The sequence below is a fragment of the Ambystoma mexicanum genome, chromosome 9, assembly GCF_040938575.1.
Source record: "Ambystoma mexicanum isolate Mex_15411 chromosome 9, UKY_AmexF1_1, whole genome shotgun sequence".
In the NCBI taxonomy this organism is placed as follows: domain Eukaryota; kingdom Metazoa; phylum Chordata; class Amphibia; order Caudata; family Ambystomatidae; genus Ambystoma; species Ambystoma mexicanum.
In genome coordinates, this window is record NC_090931.1 from 515859086 (window position 1) to 515875864 (window position 16779).

At 50.2% G+C, this 16779-nt stretch overlaps 1 protein-coding gene across 1 annotated transcript in view; it reads left to right on the forward strand.

Annotated features, from left to right (window-relative positions):
* LOC138488230 (clustered mitochondria protein homolog) overlaps window positions 1-16779 on the forward strand; it is a 255153-nt gene that overhangs the window by 160222 nt on the left and 78152 nt on the right. Inside the window, exon 3 of the mRNA XM_069615065.1 lies at window positions 6532-6666. Coding sequence (XP_069471166.1) covers window positions 6532-6666 — 135 coding nt within the window. The remainder of the gene's footprint in view (window positions 1-6531; window positions 6667-16779) is intronic.

Sequence of the window (16779 nt, forward strand, 5' to 3'; positions counted from 1 at the left end):
TAAATATCATACAGGACGGTAAAGATGCTATGTGCGAATCCCTCCAGACGGGCATTGATTTGGCTGACAGTATTAGCAGAGCAATGGCGCCAAGTACAACAACCAGGAGATTCGCTTGGTTGAGAAAGTCTGGTTTTGCCCCAGATGTGCAAGCCAGGCTCTTGAACATGCCATTTGATGGCTCTTCTTTGTTTGGGAAAAAGGCGGATGACAGTTTAGAAAAACTGCAAACATCAAAGGCAGCAGCAAAATCCCTAGGCGCTGCAATCCGTCAGACACCTTTTCGTCCCACAGGAACCTCTGTGAGAGGCAAGTCCTTTCGCTTCTACTCCGCATTCGGAAGAGGTAGAGGACGACCGGCTCAAAGGGGGCAAAGAAGAACTACCCGAGGTGGACGGGGTAGTTATTCAAAAGCCGCAGCAACAGCAGGTGCCTCTTTACTACTGGCATCTGCATCAGCCGCCCCAAAACCACTCTGAGGACTTCCCTCACAAGACACCTGTAGGAGGCAGGTTAACTCAACATCTGGCGGAATGGCAGGCTATCACGTCAGATGCTTGGGCATTGGAGACAGTTGCACAAGGTTACTGCCTGCCTCTCCTACGCATACCTCAGAGTCATCCACCGGAGATCAGCTCTCAAAAAGCTCCAGATCCGCTCCTCTTGCAGGAAATTTTAGACCTGCTAGAGAAAGGTGCCATAGAACTGGTACCTGTAGCGGAGAGGAACAAGGGCTGGTACTCCCCTTACTTTCTCATTCCAAAGAAAGACGGAGGACTGAGACCCATATTGGACTTGCGAGAATTGAACAAATTCCTCAGGAAAGACAAATTCAAGATGGTAACTCTTTCTCAGATCCTTCAGGCCCTTCAGTTCCAGGACTGGTTGGTATCTCTGGACCTTCAGGACGCTTATTTCCATGTGCCAATCCATCTCAAACACAGGAAATACCTGAGGTTCGCAATTGGCAACTCTCATTATCAATTTCGAGTGCTGCCATTTGGGCTGACCTCTGCCCGAGGGTCTTCACCAAGTTAATGTCGGTAGTGGCTGCAAGTCTAAGGAGGGAAGGGATTCACGTCTACCCCTACCTGGAGGATTGGTTGATCAGAGCTGTATCTTCGGAACAAGCTCAGATCCAGCTAGATCATGTTTGCCACTCCCTTCACAGACTGGGCTTCTCCCTCAATTTAAAGAAGTCACAAATGATACCATCGCAGAGACTCCAGTTCATCGGAGCGATCCTGGACGCTTCCCTGGGAAAAGCCTTGCCACCAGAGGTGAGGGCTCAAGATATTCTACAGATGGTTACCAAGTTTCAAAATGCCCAACGTCTCCTAGCCTTCGACTTTTTGAGGTTGCTAGGCCTCATGGCATCCTGCATTTTCCTAGTGCCAGAGGCTCGCCTGAGAATGAGATCCCTCCAGTGGGCACTGAGAACTCAGTGGTCACAATTCTCAGGGAGAATGACAGATCTTCTTCAGGTTCCCGACAGGGTGGCTCGAGACCATCAGTGGTGGGCCTGTCAGGAGAACATTCTGAAAGGAGAGCAGTTTTGGCAACCCTGGCCAGAGATAACAGTAGTCACGGATGCCTCACTCACGGGGTGGGGAGCCCACGCCAACGACTTGACCATCAGCGGTCGTTGGTCTCCATCGGAGTCCAGACTACATATCAACCTGTTAGAGCTGAGGGCTATCAGACTTGCGCTGAAGGCTTTTCTGCCATCTATACAAGGAAAGAATGTCCTGATAATGATGGACAACACAGTGGCCATGCATCACTTCAACAAAAGAGGAGGCGTAGGATCACTACCTCTGTGCAGAGAGGCGATGCAGCTCTGGTTTTGGGCAATCCAAGAAGGAATCTTTCTATCGGCAGTTCACCTAGCCGGAGAGAAGAACTTGACAGCGGATGCTCTGAGCAGGCAGAGCACAGTCTCCCACGAGTGGGAACTAGCTCAGGAAGTCCTTCAAGAGATCTTCGCCCTTTGGGGAACCCCTCAGGAGGATCTGTCCGCCACCAGTGTCAACAGGAAGTGCGATCTGTTCTGTTCAAGGGAATTTCCCCCGAGAGGAGCTCTGGGAGACACGTTCATAGTGGACTGGGAGTTTCCGCTTCTGTACGCGTTTCCACCGGTCCCTGTCATTCCTCAAATGATCAGGAGGTTGAGAAGATTCCGGAAAACCATGATCCTAATTGCCCCGGATTGGGCCAGGAGAACGTGGTACCCGGACCTTCTAGACTTGTCCATCTGCCCTCCAATTCGACTTCCACTCAGAGAGAATCTGCTCTCAGAGAAGGGAGGTCAGGTTCTCCATCCAGACATCAAAACCCTCAACCTTCACGCTTGGCTTCTGAAAGGCTGAGGTACAAGGATTGGGACCTCCCTGATGATGTTATGGAGGTGTTGCTTTCGGCAAGAAGGCAGACAACAAAATCTTTATACCGCTGCCGTTGGAACAGATTTTGCAGCTGGTGTAGAGAAAAGAATATCGATCCCTTTTCATGTGGTACACCAATGGTTTTGTCCTTCCTACTTTATTTAGCGAATTCAGGCCTTCAAGTTGGCACCATCAAGGGCTATCTCGCAGCGCTATCCATCTTTAAGCGCACTGCGGAAGAACCATCCTATTTCAAGTTACCCTTGGTAATAACAGTTTCTAAAGGGGTTAACTAACGTTTATCCCCCAAGACCATTCCAGGTTCCCCTATGGGATTTAAACTTAGTCCTAACTTTCCTGATGGGCACACCTTTCGAACCACTCCACTTTTGTTCGTTAAGATTTCTTACCCTTAAGACTGTTTTATTAGTAGCACTTACATCTGCTAGAAGGGTGAGAGAGTTACAAGCTCTTTCTTGTAAACCCCCTCATACAATCTTTCACAAAGACAAAGTTGTTCTGCAAGTGAAGCCTAATTTCCTCCCAAAGGTGGTTTCTGAATTTCATATCACTCAGAAGATTACCCTTCCATATTTCTATCCTCCTCCCCATCCGGGGAAAGAGGAAGAGAGGTTACACAGGCTGGACCCAAGAAGGGCTTTAAGTTTTTACATTAGTAGACTGGCTAGGATAAGACAAGCAGACCAGCTGTTTGTAGGCTACGCAGGTCACAAGCTGGGGTTACCGATAACTAAGCAGACCATTTCCAGATGGATCATTTTAGCCATTTTGGAATGTTATAAACTGGCAGGAAAAGAGCCCCCCCAAAAATTTAGGGCTCATTCGACCAGAGGTATCGCAGCTTCATCGGCCCTCAAAAGAGGAGTGCCGGTTAGAGACATATGTGCGGCTGCCACATGGTCTTCCGTCCATACCTTTACACGGTTTTACAACTTGGATTCCTCCTCCAGTCAAGAGACTAGGTTTGGAAGGGCAGTATTGCACTCTATTCATCAATAAGAGGAAGCATGAAGTCAGTACTCCCACCTCCAATAACAGAATACTGCTATGGAAGCCTATCTAAGATAAGGAATACTTCGGAGGACACAATCCCTTCGAAGAACAAGTTACTTCTTACCTTGTAACGTTCTTTCGATGGGATGTTCCTCTGACGTATTCCTTATCGACCCTCCCATCCATCCCCGCAGTACTACTTCCCTTGTTGTTGCAGCTTACGCTCCTTCAGGGTGATTAGTGTAGTCCAGAAAGAATTATTGTGGGCTACAAAACGGAACTGAGCAACGGACGCTGCGCGCGGCCTTTATAGGCAGGATGACGTCGATGTCGATACGGTGGCTGTCGAGGGACATCAACTCGGCGGACGTCGACGCGCAGCGCCCCTAGAGAAAAAATTTCCGAGGCCAGCAAAGCTGGAAAGAGATATCTACGATAAGGAATACGTCGGAGGAACATCCCATCGAAAGAACATTACAAGGTAAGAAGTAACTTGTTATTCTGGCTCAGTAAGATGGTGGGTGAACAGATTGAAAACCGGAATCACCAGTTCTGAGGGGGACCCCTCCAATTGCGGGTCTGCATTCTCGGGGGCCCTTGTTGCCAGTTGCATGTTCTCCTGCCCTCCCATGAAAAGGCTGGGGCTGGTTATTTCGGTTGGTGCTGTTGGAGGTACCGGCATTGTCGGAGTCACTGCTAGTAGTGGTGTTGGAAGATCCTATTTGGGCCTGACAGCCACGTTTCTCTCATCTCATAAGGATGTCAGTCTCTCCTCTCAGGAAACTGCCCTGCCCATACAACATGCTGTCACCAGACCTAGGGCAGACACTGCACCTGTGCCCCCAATCACTCAATTTAGCAGCTTGGCTCCTGAAGTCAGCGTTTGGGCACCTACAACTACCTCAATGATGTATGGACATACATAGAGAAGCATGGAAACCTAACACCAAGCATTGTTACTCCAACAAGTGGAAACATTTTGTCATTTTGGTGAAATACTAAAAAATCAACCATATTGACTCTTTGCCTAGAGATATAGTCCTTTATCTAGCACACTGTTTAGACTCAGGAATCGTTTTTTTATTCTCTAAAGGTCCATCATGCCACCCTTTCTGACTATACCACATCTCAGAGTTTGGTTTCATGGTGGAAGATTCCTGTGATTAAGGACTTCATGGAAGGGGTAAAGAGACTACACCCTCCTATTTCCAACCTAACTCCCGCATGGGACTTGAATGTTATTCTCACAAGGTTAATGGGTCCTCCCTTTGAACCGATGCATAAGGCTAGTTTTAAGGCCCTCACCTACAGGACCGCTTTATTGGTGGCCATTACCTCGGTAAGAAGAGTTGGCGAACTACAAGCTCTCATGGTTCAGGACCCCTTTGACTATTCACAAAGATAAATTGGTTTTGCGCACACACCCAGGTTTTGCACCCAAATTCAAAGTTCCATGTGAGCCAATCTATCAAACTTCCTACTTTCTTTCAGAATCCTACTAAATCAGTTGAAAGAAGCCTCCAGGCACTAAATGTTAGGAGGGCGGTAGTATACTACTTTGAAAAGACTAAACCTCTGCGAAAGACTAAACAATTCTTTGTCTCAGTTGCAGCTGGTAGAGAAGGGGATCCTGTTTCTCAATTTGCTTTTTCAAAATGGATTGTTAAATGCATCACACTGTTTTACACTCTGGCCAAGAGAGACTTACTCTTTACACCTAGAGCTCACTCTACTCGGGGCACAGCGGCTACCATAGCATTCATTGCAAATGTTCCTCTAGATTGTATTTGCAAAGCAGCAACTTGGAGTTCTGTTCATACTTTCACCCAACACTACTGCCTAGACATACACTCTAGGTCTGATTCTCAGGTGGGACAAGTGGTGCAAAGACATCTCTCTGCTACTGTTCTTCACACATCCTACCACCATCTCTTGGTACTGGTCGCTAGTCTATGCACAGCATGTGATTCTAAGCTGATTCAAAAGCATCAAAAGACATACATTACTCACCATAATCGTATTTCTGATGATTGTATCTGCTTAGAATCACATGAGCCCAACCTTCCTCCCCCCAAGAGTAGAAGGAACATAGACGTCTTAGACCTTCTTTCTTCTGTACTCAAAAGGCTCCCTCACAGCAGAACAAAAACAACCAATGGGACCTCGACGCATGAAGGATTTTGGGTACACTACACGTCACGTTAGGGAAAGTGTTAAATTCACTCCCGTGGTTGACGTCCCTTTTCAATCTTCGTAAATAAGATGCAATACTTTGTGATTACCACTAGATGTCGGACTATAAGCACAGCATGTGAATCTAAGCAGATAAAATATTCAGAAATATGATTACGGCGAGTAATGTATGTCATATAAATATTTCAGCTACATCAAATTCGCCATCAGTGACACACATGACACCCTGATAGGCATCCTGGTGGCTTTTAAAAGATATATGGTTCCAGTGGCACCTGGACCTATTGTAAAGATGAGGAATCTGTGGCCGGAAAATGATTTCCATCAGAAAGAACATTATCAAAAGTAATTAATTTGTTCTATATGAGTTGTGTGACGACTGGAGTATTTCATTGAGGCATGATGATTAACATGATTCTGCCAGGAAGTAAGGCTTTGGGCTGGTTGGCTACCTTCCCAACTTGAGTGATAAAGTTACTATGATGAGTAATGCAGACTACTAACTCTAGCGAGACCTGCCAAATGTCCAATGAGTAATAAGAGGATTCAGGATAAAGCCTGGCCTAAGGTTAATTAGCAAGCATCTAATGAACGTAAGCAGAGTCAAACCAAGATTCATTGAATAAACAGATCTCAAATATAAAGAGTTATCATGGGACTTTTAAAGTACTCATTTAGGTTCTTTGAAGAGTGAAATATTGATTGTGAGCAGTGCCGCAAAATATTGCTATATTTACATTTCCAAGTCAGTGGAGTTTCATAACATGTCATCTCATGAACTTCAATTACCCCAGTTTGCTTCTTTATTTTGTATCTTTTGTCAAGAGAAGTGTTTTTATTTAATATTAAGAGCTTCTGCTTACTTCAGGGTGTAACAAATTGTTGTTTATTTGTAAAAGTCAGCACTTCTAAATCAGACACTTTTGCCTTGAAATTACAGTTTGGGGAGCAAAATGAAAAGACAAAGGAGAGTTCAGAGTACCTGAAATACCTGACTCAACAAGCAGTTGCTCTTCAGCGCACAATGAATGAGATCTACAAGAATGGATCCAATGCCAACATCAAGCCCCTTAAGGTAATGACAAGATGCAAGAGCGAAAATATCCCACTCTCTGTACACTGATCCAGAGTGCTCATTCAGTCTTCTGATAGAGATGATACTGTGCAAGTTCTCCAGCATGGGGTCTGGCATGGATTCACATGCTCATGAATATTCCCCGTCGTCAGGCTGGGAATCCTCGGTAAAGAAAAAACCAGTATCAGTTTCGTTTCTGATCTGTCTTTCGTAGTAGTAACCAATCACTGATCTCTGCGTCATACTGACCACAGCCAATGACTGCCCTCTACCCAAGCCCCGCCTCTGGCAGCCATCTTCAGATTTTTACCGCACGTTCAAGTGTTGGGATCCTCGTGCTATTGCTCTCGAGCGTTAGTGCTATTTTTTCACGTTTCTTTCTCAAAAACTTCGAATTTTCGGTCAAAAGAGCCTCAAGCTCCACCGTTTCTTCATCCGATCATCGGGGACCCGTGTCGGATTCGTCTACGCCCCCCAAGGGTGAAGATTTCGTCGAGCCGTGCTTTTGGAGGACTCCAGAAGTTTCTCAGGCCCATCTCGGACATGGCCCAGGAGAAGGGAAGCTCGACGCCCGGAAAGCTGTTCAGGGTCTGCCCTGGATGCCAACTTCAGAATGTCTTTAAGGAGGACGAACACTCCTTTTGTCTGTACTGCCTACATGAGGACAAGACGCAGGTGGAGAAGGACTGTGCGTTTTGCGGCAATATGTCGGAGCGGACCATGAAGGACCGCCATCAACGTCTCGCCAACTGGCTGGAAGGGAGGAGCCCGTCAGGCGAGAAGAAGAAGAAGAAATCCGAGCAGTCTTCTAAGACCTTTGAGGACGCCCCGGCGACGGGGCTCCAACACAAGGCCAAGCACCGCGAGTCCGCTGGCACCGGGAGCGCCGAACGGTCGGGCTCTACGGGCGCCAGGCAGGGCGCATCCTCCCCGGCACCATCAACCACGAGCCAACGCTCTGGTTCGGGTAAGAGGAAGGCCGAGCACCCGGCGAAGCTCCTGGAGAGGCCCCGGGCGAGCTCGAAGGCCCCATCGGAGGGAGAGCGAGGCAGTGACCATCCCCCCAAGGAGAAGGCGGTGAGCGCACCTAAGGTGGTGAAAGCCTTAATCCATCCGGCCAAGGCCTCTACCGAGACAGTCGCGGCGGCCCTGGCTCAGCCTGTGGAGGCTACACCAGTGGTGGCGACCTCGGGGCTCAGAGTCTCCCTGCCACCGCGGAGGGAGTCCTCTTTTATGCCCATCGACAGGACCCCCGTGAAACTTCCGACGGAGAAGAAAAAGGGGGGGCAGGAGGTCATCGTGGATTCGGCCTCAACCTCTGAGGAAGAGATGATCGAAGTCTTAAGCCACGCGTTGGCGTGGAAGAAGACCAGCCCGTCGGGAGGGACCCCGACGTGGGAGACGACGATAACGTCGAGGGTGCCGATGGGGCCCCTGACCACCCGTCGGAATCCCCTCAACCAGTACCGCAAGGCAACTCGGCGGCCATTTTGTTGGCTATACAGTCCTTATGTTCGGAGATAAGGACGAAACTGCCGTTACCACCAGCGGAGGAGCCGCTCCCGACGGGGGACCCGGAGCCAAGCCCTTCTGGGAGCCCTCCCCCTAAGAGAAGAAGGATTCATCCTCCACCTCCTTTTCAGCCATCGCGCCCTGTTCAGCCCTCCTCCCCGTCCACGACTCGTGGGGATGATACGGGGACTGACACGGCCGCGACGGGTACGGACGACAACGTTTACGACGAGGATCTGCCGTCGTCGCCTCCCACCCGGGCTTCCCCGCCCGACGAGATTGGATCATTTCACTCCATGATCGCCAGGGCATCCGAGCTTTTCCAGCTCTGCCCGGAAGAGAAGAAGAAGGAAGGTTTCCTTTATCAACGGCGCGAGGCCAAGAGGAAGACGGTCCTCTTTGTACCTCTACTGGATGATATTTGGGATGAGGGCCTCGCCCTCCTCAAGAACCCATCCGCGACGCCGGCTAGAAGGGATCGGTACGAGAAATAGTACCGGGTCCCGGACGCGGCCCCCTTGTGCCTTCGGGCACAGCCGACCCCGGACTCGGTCGTCTCCGCGGCGGCCAGGAAGAAAGCGGGGGGGGGCGCGGCCTCTACGTCGACCTCACCACCGGACGGCGAGGGAAAGAAATTGGATACGATGGGACGCTTGGTCATCTCGTCTGCAGCGACGACGATTAAGGCGGCCAACGCCTTGGCTATCGTAGCCCGCTACGACAGGGAGTTGTGGTACAAACTGGCCCCCCTGCTGGACTTCCTACCGGACGACAAGAGGGCGGATGCCCTAGAAATCTTGCAGGAAGGAGAGGTGGCGTCGGACCACGCCATTACGATTGCGACGGACATCGCTGACACTGGATTTCGCCAGTTGGGCAACGGCGTGTGCCTTGGGCGGCGTGGATGGTTCAAGGCTACTGACTTCCGTCAGGACGTGCAGACCAGAGTCTTGGACATGCCGTTCGACGGAAACAACCTGTTTGGGAAAACAGTGGAAGACTCCCTTCAAGCCATCAAGGCAGACACGGAGACAGCCCGGGCTCTCGGGGTTCTCCAGCAACGGCGGCCGCCCTTTCGGAGCGGCGGAGGCAAACAGGGCGCCTCCAAAGGTTCCGGCGGCAGATTTTCCACCTACCGTCAAGCGGCCCATTCGTCGTCGCAGGAAGCTTACAGGGGACAAGGCAAGTCAGGCGGTCCCCGCCGTCGTCGTCAAGGCGGCAAAGCCTCGTCGAAGCAGGACTGAACCAGCCGTGGGGTCGGGCCCCCACCGAAGCACCCCAGTGGGAGGCCGGCTGGCGAGCTTCGTCAGCGTGTGGGAGTCCATCTCCACCGACCGTTGGGTGCTGGACGCCCTAGCCCAGGGTCACGCGCTGGAGTTTCTATAGAGGTGCCCGCGCGTCCCCCCTGTGGCCAGGAAAGAATATCACGCCCCTCAACTTCTCTTGGAGGTAAAGGCGATGCTCAGGAAGGGCGCCATCGAACTCGTCCCAAAGAGGCTTCGGGGCTCCGGAGTTTACTCAAGATACTTCCTCGTGAAGAAGAAGACGGGAGGATGGTGTCCCATCCTGGACCTACGACGACTGAACAAATTCATCAAGGCACAGAAGTTCCGGATGGTCACCCTCCAACACGTCCTGGATCAGCTGGAGGAGGGCGATTTCCTGTTGTCGTTGGATTTGGAGGATGCCTACTTCCATATTCCCATCCTAAAGGGACACAGAAAGTTTCTCAGGTTCGTGGTCCAAGGGCGTCACTATCAGTTCAGAGCCCTTCCCTTCGGACTGAGGTCGGCACCCAGGGTGTTCACCAAGTGCCTCGCACCTGTGGCGGCGCAGCTGCGCCGAGAGGGGATCCACGTCTACCCCTACCTGGACGACTGGCTCATCCGAGCGAAGACGAAGGAGCTCGCCGTGGAGCACACGGCAAGGACCGTCCAACTTCTCACAGACCTGGGATTCTCCATAAACTACGCCAAGTCCCACCTGATGCCCGCGCAAGACGCACTGTTTCTGGGAGCGAAGCTCGACACAGTCTCGCTTCTGGCCTATCCGTCGGAGGAAAGGACGAGGGCCATTTCGGGCAAGGTGCAGCGGATGCTGGTTGCGGACGCGGCCAGAGTGAGGTCCATCAAGTCCCTCCTCGGAATGATGTCTTCTTGCATTTACCTCCTCCCCCTGTGCAGGCTCCGGATGTGCCCGTTGCAGGAGTTCCTGGATGTGCGCTGGATCCAGACGACGGGCAGCTTCGAGGAGAGGATCACACTCGATGAGAGTTTCCGACGAGCGATCCGGTGGTGGGGCACCCGCGCGCATCTGACGGTGGGAATGGACTTCCAGACCCCCGGCCATCAGGAGACAGTGACCACTGGAAGGGTGGGGAGCGCACACCGAAAATCTGCACGCGAGAGGCCTTTGGCTCCCGACGGAGAAGTCCCTCCATATCAACGTCCTGGAGCTCCGTGCAGTGTTTTGGGTCCTCAAGTCCTTCCTTCCGTTCCTCAAGGGCAAGGTGGTGAGGATCTTCACCGACAACACCACCACCATGTTCTACATTAGGAAACAGGGCGGAACCAGGTCCCCAGCCCTGTCCAGGGAGGTGCAGGATCTGTGGCATTGGGCCGTCGCCCAAGGGATGTTTCTGGTGCCATTTCATCTGGCAGGGATAAAAAACACCATCGCCGACTCACTCAGCAGGGAGCTGCGCTCGTGCCACGAGTGGGAACTACGACAGGATCTAATGTACCGCCTCTTCCGACGGTGGGGCACACCCCAGATCGATCTGTTCGCGACGGCGACGAACTCCAAGTGCCGGAGGTTCGCCAGCAGGTTTCCCCAGCCGAGGAGCATGGGCGATGCTTTCTCGTTCCCGTGGGAGGGCCTGTTTCTATACGCGTTCCCTCCATTGCCATTGCTGATCCGGCTCATCAACCAGCTCAAGAGGTCACGGTGCAGGATGATCTTCGTCGCACCTGCGTGGCCGAGGCAGATATGGTTCCCGGACCTTCTGGACTTGTCAGCGTCCCCGTCAATCAAGCTGCCAGGGGACGCGGATCTTCTCTCCAGGGAAAGAGGCGCCATCCTCCATCACGACCTGAAGTCGCTGAACTTGCAGGCCTGGCTCCTGCAGCGTTAAGAGTTTGGAGGATACGACATACCGGCCGACTGCAGAGAGGTTCTTGCAAAGGCCAGGGCGTCCTCAACTCTTAAGTGCTACGGACACAAATGGAAGAGGTTCTCTGTCTGGTGCCACGCACAGAAGATTAACCCTCTACGGATTACGGCTCCCCAAGTACTGCCGTACCTACTGACGCTGGCCAAGGCTGGACTGGCGCACGCGTCCATCAAGATTCATCTTGCTGCGATCTCACGATACACCAGAACCACAGGGCGGACGTCTTTGTGGTCTCATCGTCTGGTGAAAGAGTTCATGAAGGGACTGTTCAGATCGTTCCCGCCGGTGAAGGCTCCGGCCCCGGCGTGGGAGCTCAACGTGGTGCTGACCAAGCTCATGGGACCTCCGTTCGAGCCTCTGCATTCTGCTCCGCTGAAGTTCTTGTCGTGGAAAACAGCGTTTCTTGTGGCCATCACCTCTGCACGACGGGTGGGAGAGATCCAGGCCCTTTCCTGCAAGGCCCCGTACTTGACTTTTCACGACACAAGGGTAGTGCTCAGGACGCACCCCTCCTTCATGCCCAAGGTGCCGTCGGACTTCCACCTCAACGAACCCTTGGTGTTGCCTGTTTTCTTCCCGTCGCCTTCGTCGCCGGCTGAAAGGACTTTGCACTCGCTGGATGTGGCTAGAGCGCTGAAGTTCTACGTGGACCGCACAAAGTGTTTTCGGAAGACGTCACAACTCTTTGTGAATTTTGGACCTGTCAATCAGGGGAAGGCTCTCTCGAAGGCTTCCATTTCGAGATGGCTCTCCGGCTGTATCATGTACTGTCATCGGTTGGCAAACCGACCGCTGCCTGGCCGTCCGAGAGCCCATTCCACCAGAGCGGTCGCAGCTACCACGGCGTTCCTATCTGGTGTGCCCTTGCTGGACATCTGCAGGGCTGCTATGTGGAGGTCGACGCACACGAAATTCTACTGCGTCGATCGGGATTCCAGGGAGGAGTCCAGGGTCGGCCAAGCAGTGCTGCGCAACCTGTTCGCCTAAGGTGAGCCTGGCGAGGAGGTAAGATTTGCTTAATGTTGAGTTTGATGTAATGCTCAATGTTGAGCCTTTGCCACCTCCCGTGGTTGTGCATGTGTGTACTGCTATGTATTCTTTATTCATGAGCATGTGAATCCATGCCAGACCTCATGCTGGAGAAGGAACAAGTTACTTACCTGTAACTGTTGTTCTCCAGCATGGGTCTGGCATGGATTCACACGCGAACCCTCCCGCCTACCCCTCTGCGGCTCTTCACTTGGTCATACTGCCACTTCACGTGCTACCAAATCTGAAGATGGCTGCCAGAGGCGGGGCTTGGGTAGAGGGCAGTCATTGGCTGTGGTCAGTATGACGCAGAGATCAGTGATTGGTTACTACTACGAAAGACAGATCAGAAACGAAACTGATACTGGTTTTTTCTTTACCGAGGATTCCCAGCCTGACGACGGGGAATATTCATGAGCAGGTGAATCCATGCCAGACCCATGCTGGAGAACAACAGTTACAGGTAAGTAACTTGTTCCTGATCTGGTGTTGCACTGCGAAGGATCACTGCACCAAATCAGGGGGTACAGTGTTTTTCTTAATTACAGTGCTGGTTATCAACTGTAGGCAGACACAAGCACAAATATCAGTAGTGTTATTTTTAGAAGAATCAGTCAAATCTTTAATTGTGCGTATTATATTTCTTTGTCCTCTTTCATTACAAGAATGTATAAACAGTCTTTCTGAATAGGATGACATAGAGTAACAGTGGTTGCAACAGGAAGAGTATTTGATCCTAATTTGGTCTTTTTACAGTTGCTTTGGGTTAAATGAAACTTTATAACAACATTTGTTTATTTATTGAGCATTTGTTAGGCGACGATACACAACAATGATGTTTCAAGGCACCACTAGACAAGTGGGGAGGGAGCAAGGGGAGTAAATAAAGACAAAAACAGTAAATATACAATTGTGGTCCTAATTGGCCTTGTGACATTCAGATGTGCAAGTGCAATTAAGAGAAGTGCAGGAGATTGTTAGGGAGAATTCTCCAAAATGGCTAATTTCCCTTAACTAATGAGTCCCTCAGCAGCTTTGCTGGATTTCTAGGGTTTATTTTTTTCACCTGGTAAGAGTGTGGGCCTTTTTCCCACTCTTGCATGTATTTTGCTGTGTGTGTTTTTACCAATTGTGTGACCTTGGGCTCTGGAGCCTCACCTACTCCATGGGCATCATCTTTTTGTGTGTTACACAGCACCTTCAGTGCAGTGACACAGGGTTGTCTTTCAGACTTCCCACTGACTCCATTTTTCTGGGACTGACTACTGTCTCCCAGAAACATGTAAAGCTGCCATTAACTTTATTTAGTCTCTTTAAACCACAGACCCAGTACACCCCATCTTACATTGAGTATTGGAAAGGGTTAATTCTTATCCCTTTTTGTCTGTTTCTCTTGGAACACTGTTTCGCTCCCTTTTCATCAAGACTTGGTTGGTGGCAGTGGTAACTACCCTATTTTTTATACTGCGGTTATCTTAAATAACCATAGTATTGTTTTAGGCTATTAGCATTAGCCTCGAATATAAATCCGCTTGACCAAATATATTTTATTTCGGCTCCGGCTGGGTTTATTCACCATTTCGTTTTGTAAAAGTCTTTCTCGTGTTTTACTCTGCGCGCCAAACCAGGTTTGGTTCCTTTGTTCGCTGTCTTTTCGCTGGCTTCTGCACAGAAGCCCTCCTTAAGGCGCCTGAAAGTCTGGGTAGGCAGGATGTGAGGGAGGGGTCTTGGGTAACCCAAGTCGCACTCCTGTTTGATTGCCTGGGTGACTGTCCTTGCCAGGACAGCCACCCTGCTGTGTGATTGACATCCATGTTGTGTGAATGGGGGAAAACTGCATAAAAAGCAGGTCACTGGGACTGGAAAGGCAGAGTCGCCACTGGAACGAAAGAACCGACGAGGAGCTGACAGAAGAGGACCCCTACAACGACTGAACTGCCCGGTGAAGCCCTGCTGCAGGTCCGAATCTTCAAACTCCAACAACAGAGAGGATCCTCCAGGAATCTTCTTCCCTTGAGTTGGTGGGACCAACCAGTTCGCCCACACTTCAAGCCATGACCCCTCCTCTGGTCGAATTTGCTGTACAGAGCTACAGTGGGCCGGATAGCCAGGAAGGTCGGACCCTGCTTGGGTTTTAAGGAGCACACCTTTTATTTGTTGCTTTGCTCTGCTGCTGGTTTCTTCCCTGGGTAGTGCAGGACCCTCCAGTCTTCCTACTTCTTGTCAGTCCGACAGTCGCTTCAGGAACCGTGAGCCTGCAGGAACTACCAGGAACGTCCGCATCAGCTACAGCTCCCTCTCCGTTTTAAGGTACTATGCAAATCCGGTTGTTCGTTTCGTTCAGCCGTTGTGAAAGTGTGTGAAATCTTTCTCCAATCCGAGGGCTTGTCCTTCTCCTTTCTTAATGCTAACTTTTCTGCTGACCAACTTCGCCTGGAACTCGTGGCACAAACTTTACTGCGAACTACCCTGAACCGTGTGATCTTGAGCAAAAGACTTTTGACCTATTGACTTTGGCCCTAAGCCTTTTTTTACTTGATTTTATCACTGTAGTTCCTCTTGCTCAATTGCCCTGAGTACCTACCTGTTGGTTTGGTTTAATTTCTATTAACTTTGTCTTTCCCTCTCTTTTAAATTGCTGGAGTGCCATTTTGCTCCTACTTCATGTTGTGAGCTTAACTTGTGGTGTATTAAGAGTGTGATTTTTAAACTGCTTTACTTTAGTGAAATGTTATACAACTGAAGAGTAAATAAATGTATATTCTTTTACTTGAAAACCTTGAGTCAGTGTTTGTTTGGATCATAGTAATTGCTGTCCTTTGTGTAACTATTTGATACTGCTCACTTGCTCTTGAGATAAGTCTCCCTGCTCAGCCATCACTACCACTTTTACTGTGTAGTACAGGCTTGTACCAAAGGTGAATTTGTACTGTCACTTGTCTTAATTGTGTGTGGTGTTCCCAAAGTGTACTGCATATAATTCTGCCCAACAGATAGGGAAGGGAGAGGATAGGTAGGGTGCAAGGTATGGGCAAGTGCTGGTGAGAACCCAGGTGGCAAGTGCCGAGGGGTGCCAGGGGAGGGGGCTGCTGGCTAAGTGCTAGGTTGAAGGACTCCCTAGGATGGGATACAAAGCCACCTGGAGGGGGGCCTGCAAGGGCATTGCTGTGGGGGGTGCTGGTGTCAACTGGGCAGGGGCCTGGTAACCTGTGAGATTCATGAAAGTGCAGGATGCCAGTCTCTGCAGCAGTGGGGTGATTAGCAGGCAAGTCAAAGAGGTAGAGGAAAGCAGAGCTTTGAGAAGTTTCTGGAACTTAAGGAGGTCCGACTCAAGTTTGAGAGGGGCAGGCAGGCTGTTCCAAAGAGTGCCACCAGCCGAAGAGGGAGACCTGCCCCAAACTCTTTTTTTTTTTGGAGAAGCGTTTGACAAGCAGAGAGATGGAGTTAGAGGAGCGGAGGGCTCCAGCAGGGAGGTATTTAGGGAGAGAAAGTAGGAGATTGCGTGGTCCTAGCCCCCAGAAAGCCTTGTGGATGATGCAGAGGGTCTTGAATTTGATCCTTGCAGTCATCGGGCGCCAGTGGAGTGGTTTTAGGGATGTAGAGATGCGGTCCCAGGGCTTGAGGCCAAGTATAAAGACTGCAGGGGATATCTGTACTCCTGCCCTCTATATGGTAGGGTAAAGGCACATAACACCCCAGCCAGGGCTCTCAATTTGGTAACAATGGACGAGCAGCCAGGCTTAATCTTTCAAGAGGTGATGCAGGCTGGTTCTTAAGTACAGTGAATCCCCAAAGCCCTCACAAAGGAATGTCCAAACACTGTTGGGTAATAACACAGCTTCTCTATATAAAATAAGAATGAGGAATATGTATACATTTAAATAATAACACTTTGTACTTGGAAATATGTATTCAAAGAATGGCAAATATATACACTGTATGTGGGACCACACCATACTTAAATTCAGTAAGAGATGCACTAACTTCAGACAGTTTTAAATAGGCATTTGAATTCTTAAGTGAGGTATGTCAGCACAGAATAGGGAAGAAAGGCAGGTTAATTGTGAACAGTGGCAGAATGCTTTATTTAGACTAGATTCACAATTCTGTCTGAAGATCCCCCCCGCTGCCCCCGCCTTGGCAACCTGTAAGGGAAACGTTAGGTAGTAATTTATCTTGTGTTTTACAGCCCAGTCCAATAATGTTCTATAACCTTCTGCTTTCTTTTAAAAGGCTTTACCACCCCAAAGTACCTGAGAGGCCACAGGAGAACAGGATCCAAAATGAATCTGGGATCCCCGGACGACTCCTGAAGCTAGAAGATGCTCTTCCTCAGCACAGTACCTTTGGTGCCTTGGCAGGTAAAATGGCAGAGTTTCTCTGTTTAACTCTACAATTTC